Consider the following 12,892-nt stretch of genomic DNA (forward strand, 5'->3'; position numbering starts at 1 on the left):
AGCTTGAAAGTAATTCTGTGTGGGAAGGATGGAAGTACTTGAAGTACTAGTGGAAAAAAGACTATGAGGGTAATGCAGTGAGGGAAGGATGGAAGTAACAATGAGTTGGAGGCTATTGGGATAATGCTTTGGGGGGAGGATGGGGATAGTAGTGGAGGGAAAGGCTTGTGGTTGATGGAGTAGGGTAATATGCTGTGGGGAAGGATAAAAGTACCAGTAAAGGGGATATGAAAGTAATCCTGTGGAGTAAGGATGGAAGTACAAGTGAGTGGGATGGCTTGGGGGGGGGGGGGCTAATATGAGGGTAATATGCTGTAGGGAAGAAAGGGAGTACCAGTGGAGGGGATATGATGGTAATTCTGTGGGAGAATGATGGAAGTACCGGTGGGGGGGATATGATGGTAATTCTGTGGGAGAATGATGGCAGTACCGGTGGGGGGGATATGATGGTAATTCTGTGGGAGAATGATGGAAGTACCGGTGAGGGGATATGATGGTAATTCTGTGGGAGAATGATGGAAGTACCGGTGGGGGGCATATGATGGTAATTCTGTGGGAGCATGATGGAAGTACCGGTGGGGGGATATGATGGTAATTCTGTGGGAGAATGATCGAAGTACCGGTGAGGGGATATGATGGTAATTCTGTGGGAGAATGATGGAAGTACCGGTGGGGGGCATATGATGGTAATTCTGTGGGAGCATGATGGAAGTACCGGTGGGGGGATATGATGGTAATTCTGTGGGAGAATGATCGAAGTACCGGTGAGGGGATATGATGGTAATTCTGTGGGAGAATGATGGAAGTACCGGTGAGGGGATATGATGGTAATTCTGTGGGAGAATGATGGAAGTACCAGTGGGGGGGATATGATGGTAATTCTGTGGGAGAATGATGGAAGTCCTGGTGGGGGGGATATGATGTTAATTCTGCGGGAGAATGATGGAAGTATCAGTGGGGGGGATATGATGGTAATTCTGCAGGAGAATGATGAAAGTACCAGTGAGGGGATATGATGGTAATTCTGTGGGAGAATGATGGAAGTACCGGTAAGGGGCATATGATGGTAATTCTGTGGGAGAATGATGGAAGTACCGGTGGGGGGGATATGCTGGTAATTCTGTGGGAGCATGATGGAAGTACCGGTGGGGGGATATGATGGTAATTCTGTGGGAGAATGATCGAAGTACCGGTGAGGGGATATGATGGTAATTCTGTGGGAGAATGATGGAGGTACCGGTGAGGGGATATGATGGTAATTCTGTGGGAGAATGATGGAAGTACCAGTGGGGGGGATATGATGGTAATTCTGTGGGAGAATGATGGAAGTCCTGGTGGGGGGGATATGATGTTAATTCTGCGGGAGAATGATGGAAGTATCAGTGGGGGGGATATGATGGTAATTCTGCAGGAGAATGATGAAAGTACCAGTGAGGGGATATGATGGTAATTCTGTGGGAGAATGATGGAAGTACCGGTGAGGGGATATGATGGTAATTCTGTGGGAGAATGATCGAAGTACCGGTGAGGGGATATGATGGTAATTCTGTGGGAGAATGATGGAAGTACCGGTGAGGGGATATGATGGTAATTCTGTGGGAGAATGATGGAAGTACCAGTGGGGGGGATATGATGGTAATTCTGTGGGAGAATGATGGAAGTCCTGGTGGGGGGGATATGATGTTAATTCTGCGGGAGAATGATGGAAGTACCAGTGGGGGGGATATGATGGTAATTCTGCAGGAGAATGATGAAAGTACCAGTGGAGGGGATATGATGGTAATTCTGTGGGAGAATGATGGAAGTACCGGTGGGGGGGATATGATGGTAATTCTGTGGGAGAATGATGGCAGTACCGGTGGGGGGGATATGATGGTAATTCTGTGGGAGAATGATGGAAGTACCGGTGAGGGGATATGATGGTAATTCTGTGGGAGAATGATGGAAGTACCGGTGGGGGGCATATGATGGTAATTCTGTGGGAGCATGATGGAAGTACCGGTGGGGGGATATGATGGTAATTCTGTGGGAGAATGATCGAAGTACCGGTGAGGGGATATGATGGTAATTCTGTGGGAGAATGATGGAAGTACCGGTGAGGGGATATGATGGTAATTCTGTGGGAGAATGATGGAAGTACCAGTGGGGGGGATATGATGGTAATTCTGTGGGAGAATGATGGAAGTCCTGGTGGGGGGGATATGATGTTAATTCTGCGGGAGAATGATGGAAGTATCAGTGGGGGGGATATGATGGTAATTCTGCAGGAGAATGATGAAAGTACCAGTGAGGGGATATGATGGTAATTCTGTGGGAGAATGATGGAAGTACCGGTAAGGGGCATATGATGGTAATTCTGTGGGAGAATGATGGAAGTACCGGTGGGGGGGATATGCTGGTAATTCTGTGGGAGCATGATGGAAGTACCGGTGGGGGGATATGATGGTAATTCTGTGGGAGAATGATCGAAGTACCGGTGAGGGGATATGATGGTAATTCTGTGGGAGAATGATGGAGGTACCGGTGAGGGGATATGATGGTAATTCTGTGGGAGAATGATGGAAGTACCAGTGGGGGGGATATGATGGTAATTCTGTGGGAGAATGATGGAAGTCCTGGTGGGGGGGATATGATGTTAATTCTGCGGGAGAATGATGGAAGTATCAGTGGGGGGGATATGATGGTAATTCTGCAGGAGAATGATGAAAGTACCAGTGAGGGGATATGATGGTAATTCTGTGGGAGAATGATGGAAGTACCGGTGAGGGGATATGATGGTAATTCTGTGGGAGAATGATGGAAGTACCGGTGAGGGGATATGATGGTAATTCTGTGGGAGAATGATGGAAGTACCAGTGGGGGGGATATGATGGTAATTCTGTGGGAGAATGATGGAAGTCCTGGTGGGGGGGATATGATGTTAATTCTGCGGGAGAATGATGGAAGTACCAGTGGGGGGGATATGATGGTAATTCTGCAGGAGAATGATGAAAGTACCAGTGAGGGGATATGATGGTAATTCTGTGGGAGAATGATGGAAGTACCGGTGGGGGGGATATGATGGTAATTCTGTGGGAGAATGATGGAAGTACCGGTGGGGGGGATATGATGGTAATTCTGTGGGAGAATGATGGCAGTACCGGTGGGGGGGATATGATGGTAATTCTGTGGGAGAATGATGGAAGTACCGGTGAGGGGATATGATGGTAATTCTGTGGGAGAATGATGGAAGTACCGGTGAGGGGATATGATGGTAATTCTGTGGGAAAATGATGGAAGTACCAGTGGGGGGGATATGATGGTAATTCTGTGGGAGAATGATGGAAGTCCTGGTGGGGGGGATATGATGTTAATTCTGCGGGAGAATGATGGAAGTACCAGTGGGGGGGATATGATGGTAATTCTGTGGGAGAATGATGGAGGTCCTGGTGGGGGGGATATGATGTTAATTCTGCGGGAGAATGATGAAAGTACCAGTGAGGGGATATGATGGTAATTCTGTGGGAGAATGATGGAAGTCCTGGTGGGGGGGATATGATGGTAATTCTGTGGGAGAATGATGGAAGTACCGGTGGGGGGGATATGATGGTAATTCTGTGGGAGAATGATGGAAGTACCAGTGGGGGGGATATGATGTTAATTCTGCTGGAGAATGATGGAAGTACCAGTGGGGGTGATATGATGGTAATTCTATGAGAGAATGATGAAAGTACCGGTGGGGGGATATAATGGTAATTCTGTGGGAGAATGATGGAAGTCCTGGTGGGGGGGATATGATGTTAATTCTGCGGGAGAATGATGGAAGTACCAGTGGAGGGGATATGATGGTAATTCTGCGAGAGAATGATGGAAGTACCGTGGGGGGGATATGATGGTAATTCTGCGAGAGAATGATGGAAGTACCGGTGGGGGGATATGATGGTAATTCTGTGGGAGAATGATGGAAGTACCGGTGGGGGGGATATGATGGTAATTCTGCGAGAGAATGATGGAAGTACCGGTGGGGGGATATGATGGTAATTCTGCGAGAGAATGATGGAAGTACCGGTGGGGGGGATATGATGGTAATTCTGCGAGAGAATGATGGAAGTACCGGTGGGGGGATATGATGGTAATTCTGTGGGAGAATGATAGAAGCACCAGTTTGCTTTGAATATTAAAATTAATTGAAATAAGGTTTTTGGTGCTCAGATACAGCGTTGTTCCACATTAGGAACTTGTTTAGGTTTATGGGGCTGCAAAAAGCACTTTCACCTACCCGACCTACACTATGGCAGTAGTCTGTCCCCTGGCGCCCCCATGTCCAATGCAGGACTATGGGCCATGATGTCAGACCCTGCATTCACTATATCTGATCTCCCCGGACCCCGCATTCACTATATCTGGTCTCCCAGGACCCTGCATTCACTATATCTGGTCTCCCAGGACCCTGCATTCACTATATCCGGTCTCCCAGGACCCTGCATTCACTATATCTGGTCTCCTCGTACCCTGCATTCACTATATCCGGTCTCCCAGGACCCTGCCTTCACTATATCCAGACACCCAGGACCCTGCCTTCACTATATCCGGTCTCCCCGGACCCTGCATTCACTATATCCGGTCTCCCCGGACCCTGCATTCACTATATCCGGTCTCCCCGGACCCTGCATTCACTATATCTGGTCTCCCCGGACCCTGCATTCACTATATCTGATCTCCCCGGACCCTGCATTCACTATATCCGGTCTCCCCGGACCCTGCATTCACTATATCCGGTCTCCCTGGAGCCTGCATTCACTATATCTGGTCTCCCTGGACCCTGCATTCACTATATCTGGTCTCCCCGGACCCTGCATTCACTATATCTGGTCTCCCTGGACCCTGCATTCACTATATCTGGTCTCCCCGGACCCTGCATTCACTATATCTGGTCTCCCTGGACCCTGCATTCACTATATCTGGTCTCCCACAGTACACAGAACATGGAAATGCAATTATTTTACTTAATATAAACTGTAAATACCTTTTCTCATCAGCAGTTAGAGCAGTCTTGTGACTTCTATCAGTGTCCAGCTAAGCACTGGTTACAGCTTGGAGGAGGACTTTTCATTTTGCTATAGGAGGATGCAGGACTTTCCAACCTCTGTCTGGACAGTGCTGATTGGCCCTGTGCTGATCACATGCATCCCCCCAAGGGGAAAAAACCCTTTCTAGCAATACACACCAAACTGAGCATGTGCAGAGTGACTTCACATATATTTTATCAGGAGATAAGAGGGGGGCACTGGAAGAAGGGGAGGATCAGAGAAGACAGGATCAAACAGCCTTTTTACACAATGCAGAGGATTAACCCCTTTGGTTCCACAGTGAGTATAACAAGCATGCCATGCTTTACTGCATATACACACTGATTTTACTGTTGTGGATTGTTTCACTCAGTGCCTTATCTGCATGAAATTAGCCTCAGAACCTGTGTATTTAATATGTTTTCAGGTTTAAAGGGATGAAGTGGCAACCCTAGCCGGAGCATAGGGGAGGAGAGGCTGCGGGGGCCTGTGTCACCTCATGTCTCCTACCTCCGCTCTATCCCATCCCCGTAGTCTGCGTCAGAATTTACCACTACCTGGAGTGTCAGATGCTTGTACCCCCGCTGCATACCGTGGTTCGGTCCTCTGACCCCAGGTCACTATAGGACACAGCAGTGATGTAGGGGTCAGAGGATGGAACCGCAGCATGTGACAGGGTGAATAGACATCGGATGCTCCCAGAAATGTTGAATGCTGGCGCCTCAGGTGGAATCTGCAGTGCAGGAGGTAGGAGCTCTACTTTCACAGGAAACTTACTTTTTTTTTTCCCACTCTGACAGGGTTGTTTTAGATCATTTTTATTAAACAGGAATGAGGCACACGCCAGGGATGAGATTTACACCCCTGACACATGCTGTGTGCTTCTCCTTCCAGGAATGAGAATCATTCCAGCAGCAGCACTCAATGACTGAACGCTGTCAGGTGTTCCAGCAAGAGATTCCTCTACCAACATGGCAGCCACAGAGCGCCGCCGGCGGTCACCTGACACAGCAGTGATGGCCGCTTTCCTTCTCCCATTGGCTCCCCAGAAGCGACTTTTCCCCAACCAGCATGGCGGCGACACTCTTCCTCTACGCCGATTGGAGGGCCGGGACCTTCGCCGTTATTTGATTGGCTCCGTGCCCGGGCCGGCCAAGATGACTTCCGGTGGAGCGGGGGAGTACGGCGCTGTCATTTAACGAGGAAGAGGCGACTGAACGAAACGAGCACTCCTCCCCCTTCACTGTGTTCCTTCACACACGGGACCGGAACCGGATGGAAAGAGACCCCCCGGGAGGAGTGGTGCAGGCTGACCTCTGACCTCCATCTCCAGCAAGGGTGTGGCCCCCACCTCCTGTGCCTGGCAGGGGCCTCCAAGGGGCACATGTGCCAATTATCTGCTTGTGGCCTCCCACTGAGCCCCATTCTGATTCCTCCCCCCCATACAAGCTCTGCCCATTCACTGCTGTTCTCTGTAGTGACTATATCCCCCCATATAGATGGATTGACACTGAATCCTACTCCTCCTCTGTGGATGTGGCCCCCCATTCACTCCTATACCCATATTATACCTATAGATCTGACATCCCCCACCCTTACTGCATGCTGCCCCTCCATCCTTCACCCATCAACGCCCCATTTGGGGTAATGCGAGGCCCCGAGAGCTGTAGGGGCCAATAATCTGCCCCTTTTTGTACATTAACCCCCCAATTGCATTTTATTCCTAATCCCATCTATATCTTCATCCCTCTGTATCATCCCCCATCCCATTTTATATATAGATACATTGTATCTACAGATCAGACATTAATAATCCACCTCACCTGCCAATCTCCCCACCAGCACATCGTTCCCCCCTATAGATCAGACATTAGCCATCGATCCTGCATGCCAATCTACCCTCCGGCCCTTTGTACCCCTCTGTAGACCAATGCCCTGTCTGGACTGACACAGGTTGGCCCCCCTCGGGAGGGGGTGGTGTTCACACCAACGTTTTATCAGATTTTGTCTTTGATTCAGATGGGCTAAGTCATCGGACCGCCATTCTCCGCTGCCAGTGCGATTCGTGCCATTTTATCTATTGCTGGTCCAGGAAAGGGGGTGGGGGGGTCACAGCTGGCAGACGGTCTGAAATGAACAGCGGAAGTGACAGCGGCATCAAGTGACCCGGGAGGCGAGACGAGTAGCAAAGCCATGGTAAGTTGGTGGTTTAATGATGATGCGTTTTGGGGGATCTGTATGATTGGATGGGGAGTGATCTGGACCAGAACTGTGGTAGCTGCTTATTACCCCTGGTTCACATCTGTGCGGGTGGTGCCGCTGCGGATTCGCATGAAAATCCGTGCAGCCGCACCACCCTCACAGAATTGCGGACCCGCGGGGGGGGGGGGGGGGGGGTGCCATTAGTTCTAATGGCATGCCGCTTGCAATGGGAAACGCAACCGTACTGGGAACTGAGGTTCCCGTGTGGGCTGCGTTTTCGGAAGAAGTGCAGGGACTTCTCTGTGTGTCACAGGGCACTGGAGTCCTTGCAAATGAATGGGTTGTTATGCCCGCACAAAACGTGGCCCGCACGGTCGCGCATATATATATATAATTATTATACAGTATTTATATAGCGCCAAAAGGTTCGCTCAGCGCTGTACATTGTAGTGGGGGACAGTACATGAGACAATACAGTAACAAAACAATACATGAGGGGTTCGAGGGCCCTGCACTTTCGAGCTTACAATCTAGGAGATGTATGTGAACCGAGGCTAAGAGAACATTGCTAGGACCGGATGAATTTTCCTGGTTGACATTAGTTCTAATGGCACGCCGCCCTCACTGGGAAACGCAACCGTACTGGGAACCGAGGTTCCCGTGCGGGCTGCATTTTGCAAAGTAGTGCAGGGACTTCTTTCCTTGCATGGGAGTCCATTCAAATGAATGGGCTCTCATGCCCGATCAAAACGTGGCCCGCATGACCGCATAGGTGTGAACCTAGGTTTAGGCTCTATGCACACAGGACGTTTTAATAATGCCACTAACGTTAGCTGTGTAAAGTCACGTTGAAAACCTGAGTTTTTCAGCTTTTTTTTTTTTTAGAGGGTTTTTTTGACCAAAACAATTTTTTTTTTTTGTTAAAAAAAGTTCAAAAACTCTGGTTTGCCACGTTTTAGGGCGTTTTTGAGTGTTAGAGCGGTTTTACAGCTAAAAAAACTCTAGAAACCCACTAGTTCTGGGTTTTTTCCCAGCCAAAAAACGCCTCTGCGAAAAAACATTGACTACAGTCTATATGTGCATGGACACACTGGTTGACGTGTTGAGGAGTTTACTGGCTGTAGAAAAAAAAAAGCCAAAAACTGCAGCGTTCAGTGTACATGAGGGCTTAATAACCAGCTGGATTATCTCATTTAAAGGGTTAGTTCACCTGTACAGAAAATTATTTAAAGGTGAATTATTTAACACTGTACAGCCTCCCCACCCCCCTGGTTCCCGCTGTAGTTTCCTCTGGCAATGCCAAGCTGGCAGCACCCTAGCAGCCGGTCCGGGGTTTTGAAATCCCCACTCTTCCTCCTATTCTCTGTGCAGCACTTCCAGGATAGAGCAGATCAATTCTGATTGGTCAGCACTGTCGCAGTGAGCAGAGCGCGGATTTCAAATCCCGTTGACTGCTGAACCAGCTGCTGGGGTGCTGATCACTCTACAATCCAAGAGGTAAGTAGAGCGGAGATCGGGAGGGTATCCAGTGTTCAAATTTACATTTTTTTTTTCTGTAAAGGTGATCTAATCCAGACCCTGTTGCTCACTAATAATGAAGGTAAAAGCACAGAGAATCAAATATTTTGCATGCTCACTTGCATCAATAATTGTTATTGGCTTGCAATGTGCTTGGAACTTGCTAGAAAATTTGACCACCCCACTACTCCCTCCCTCCTTGCACGTCATAACCCCTTTCTGTTTTGGGAGTATCTAATTGCTGTCAGTGCTGGCCCAGCTCCTCCACCCCTCACCTTCCTATATAACTTTTTTATGTAGCTGCTGGGGGAGGAGTGAAGAGGAACACTACAGAGCTTTGGGGTCCAACCTGCAGCCCTAGGGCCACATGCTGCCCTTCAGTACTTCGTATGAAGCACTTTGCAGACCCCAGGAGTCAGTAGTGGAAGAATTCATTTGTAAAGGCGCCATCATGACAATGATCTAGCTATTTTAAAGGGTTGGTTCACCTTTTTACAGAATAAATAAAAAAGTGAAATAACACTGTACTCCGCCCCCACCCCCTAGTCTTTGCTATACTTACCTTTGGTGATGCTGAGCTGCCAGTGCCCACCCAGCCAGTCCAGTGGTTTGGGGATTTCAAATCCCCACTCATCTCCCTTTTCTCTATGCGGCAATCTTGGGATGGACCACAGTGATTCTGATTGGTCTGCGCCTGCACATTGAGTGGGTTTGGACAGAGAAGAGGGAGAAGAGCCTGGATTTTTAAATCCCCAGTACAGCAGGGACCAGTGGGATGGGGAGGGTGTATGGTGTTAGTGCACCTTAACAGAAAATGTGAAAAGGTAAACCAACACCACACCCTCCCCATCTCCCCGGTCCCGGCTGTACTAGGGATTTGAAATCCCAGTTCTTTTCTCTCTTCTCTGTCCAGGATGGATCAAAGCGATTCACTGTGCAGGCGTAGACCAATCAGAATAGTTCTGGTCCATCCCAAGGGCGCTGCACAAAGAAAAGGAGAAGAGTGGGAATTTGAAATTCCCGAAACACTGGACTGGCTGGGTAGGCACTGACCGCTCAGCATTACTGGAGGTAAGTACAGTGAAGATTGGGGGGGGGGGGGGCCCAGATAATGTATGGTGTTAGTTGACCTTTTTACTTTTTTTTTTTTTTTTCTGTAAAGGTGAACTAATCTTTTAAAGAGACTAACTGCAGTGAAGTAACACCGTACACCTTCCCCACCCCTTGTCCGCGTTGTACTTCCGGGGATGCTTGCTGACAGCTGGTCTAGTGGTCTGGGGAGGATTGAAGTCCCTAGTCTTTTCCCTTTTCTTTGTGCGGCGCCCATGGGCTGGGTCAGATCGTTTTTGATCAGTCAGCGCTTGCACAGTGAATCACTTTGGTCCATCCTGGAGGTGCTACAGGGAGAAGAGCGAGGATTTCAAATCCCTGCTACAGTAGAGACAGACGGGGGGGGGGGGGGGGTCGTGTCCGTTCAGCTTAACAGAAAAAATGAAAAGGTGAACAAACACTTTACAGGGATGAGCTCGCTGCAATTTGCTCCACGGATGGCCCTCCTGCCCAACATCCCTTTTTTATAAAAAAATTGAAGGAGCTGGGCAGAAACATGTCAGCCTATCCATCCAATCAGATGTAGCTGCTCTTCAGGTAATTTGCCAGCCAGCAGGACTCGGCATACCATAGCCTCAATGGGAGATTTGTCAATCTCCGCTTTACAGTGTAGATGGAGGAATCTGCAGGCTTAATGAAAAAAAGAAATCAAACCGTGTATGGCCAGCTTTATATAGCATGTCCCCAATCGCTATCTCCTGTAGTGCGTCTTTAGTCTCCATCCGCCCCTGTTGCAGGTCTGCAGTCATCTTTTTAGTATGTCTGAAGTTTCTGTCTTCTGTCATATACTCAATATTATGTACAGCCTTTTGGAGCTGTCAGGGGCCACAGTTGAGGCCTCCTACACTGGTGGATGACCACCGCTAGAGTGTGAATTGAATAGGTCTGCTGAGGCTGCTGATGTCACATTCAAGATGGCGGCACCCAGGAGCAGTCTAAAGGCTCTTGGATAACTATACTAGGGAGGCTTTTATAGGTGAACAACATGCAGAAAATACATCACCGCGCATATCATTTTCGGAAGAGTTTGTTAAAATAAATGATCTGGCAACAGGGTCTCCTTAAACTGTATCTGAACTTTTTTTTTTTTCTTTGGATGGAGTTGGGGGTGGGTTAGAAGGGATTCTACTGCTGTCTGCTTTCCAGATGGGGATATTCACCCTCCCTGTTTGTCCTTTTGACCATTGTCAAAAAGTGATGAGAAATCCATAATTTTACAGCGTCACCAATACAGGAATTTGGTAGAACCTGTGCGGTGGGACCTGTTTTGGTGACAACTGTCCAAAAGGGAATTTCCTTGTGTCTCTGGAACTGGTAGTAAAGAGGTTCTCCATGGTGGGCCATGGACAACAATGAAAACCTGACAGCTGTTTGAGTCGTTCCTTACTCCATCAAAAACAGAAACGTTTTGTCTTCGATATAAAACATCTGATTGGTTGTTTTTGAGTAGCATCTCCATTCTTCCACTATATTTAAAGTGTATTTGTAGTCAAATCTCTTGGTTTTGGATAGATTAGGGAAGGGTTAAAACCCTTGGCAGGTCATTCTGTCTGTGTACCATTGGGTAAATTTCCCTATACTTCCTGTCCAAGAGAAGCAAGAAGATGTTAGAGGAAATCTCCCAATTTGAGGGGGAAGTCCCTTCTTGGACAGCCATTGTCAGAACAGGTGTCCCCTTTGGAAGTTTCCCTCTCTTCACGTCTTGTTCTGGAACAACTTTAAAATTTTGTGTCCCAATATGAGCAGCATGTGAGCTCCCCCACTTGTCTTAATGCTTGGGCCTAAGTGACCAGTTGTCATGTAGTGAAGGGGAGAAGGCCATTATTCCAGTGAAAAAGTCTATCGAGACCAACACAGAACCTAAATTGACAGATTCTCTTTAAAGTGGCTCTAAAGGTAGACTTTTTTTTTTTTTTTACATTAATGCATTCTATAAACCTTCTGGATGCAGCTCCCCTCTCAGCACCCCCCCCCCCCCCCTATACTTACCTGTGCCCCATCTCAATCCAGCAATGTGCATGAGAACATGGTCTCTCCCGGGTCTCTTTCCCCTCATTGTCTTGCACAGCGGTGAGAAGTGGTTAAGGATGCTAGACCCCTTTGTTAAAGTGGTTCTTTAGCCTTAAGGCTTTTCACCTTTGATGCATTCTATGCATTGAGGTGTCAAACCCCCTGTGCTGCAGGATCACCCCCAGCACCCCTTATACTTACCTGAGCGTGATCCGATCCAGCAGTGTTCATAGAGAGCAGTGGCTCTCTCCGCTATCTCCCTCCTTCCTTCGCAGATTGATAGCAGAGGGGGCTGTCAATCAAATGTTATGCTGAGCCAGCATGGGGGGGAGGCAGGGCCTAGCCACCTGCTCCTGTAATAATATATGCCGATAGGGCAGCTCGGGAGCAAGCCTGCACAGGTGCCCCCATGGAAAGCAAATTTCTATTGGGGAATCTGTCAAAGAGGAGGAGCCTGGAGTGCTGTCAGGGACCCCAGAAGAGGAGGATTCGGGCTGCTCTGTGCAGTACCATTGCACAGAGCAGGTAAGTATAACATGTTTGTTACTTTAGTGAAAAAACCCCCCAGAAATAAAGGTTTAATGTCGTTTTAAGCTTTCAGAAAGATACATTAAGGCTCTACCTGTAATTAGACTGACCTACTATACTAGACAGGTCTAATATACTAAAGTCTAAAATTGGTATAAGGGCAAGGAGTATTCAATGGTTTGGAGATGTTGAGAAAGGGGAAGACATCCTTAACCACTTCCTGTCCAGCCGTTGTATATAAACGGCTGGACGGTGGCAGTGCAGGGTCGGGTGGCCGTTTATAAACAGCCGCCCCGCCCCATGCTTGTGCTCGCTCAGTGCCGCGATCCGGTGCCCGCTGTGTCCTCCGGACACAGTGGAACACCGATCGTCGTACGGGACCTCTCTGCGAGGTCCCTATCATGTGATCACTGATTGGCCAGTCAGTGATCACATGCAGAGTAGTAAGCAAGATGTCACTTCTGACATCATTGCTT

General features: G+C 48.4%; 1 protein-coding gene across 2 annotated transcripts in view; it reads left to right on the plus strand.

The window, feature by feature from the left end:
- The first annotated feature begins 6,154 nt into the window (after nt 1–6,154).
- Nucleotides 6,155–12,892, plus strand: part of XPO6 (exportin 6) — a 98,264-nt gene continuing 91,526 nt past the window's right edge. Inside the window, exons 1-2 of one of the 2 annotated variants that reach the window (XM_089659983.1) lie at nt 6,155–6,386; nt 7,068–7,244. In XM_089659983.1, the coding sequence (XP_089516109.1) occupies nt 7,242–7,244 (3 nt within the window). In that variant the 5' untranslated portion in view covers nt 6,155–6,386; nt 7,068–7,241. Of the gene's footprint in view, nt 7,245–12,892 lie in introns of both variants that reach the window. The other variant, XM_089659984.1, reaches the window with a different exon arrangement.

Source organism: Staurois parvus, unplaced genomic scaffold (genome assembly GCF_062004578.1).
Source record: "Staurois parvus isolate SC_StPar_1 unplaced genomic scaffold, SC_StPar_1.0 ptg001193l, whole genome shotgun sequence".
Classification (NCBI taxonomy): domain Eukaryota; kingdom Metazoa; phylum Chordata; class Amphibia; order Anura; family Ranidae; genus Staurois; species Staurois parvus.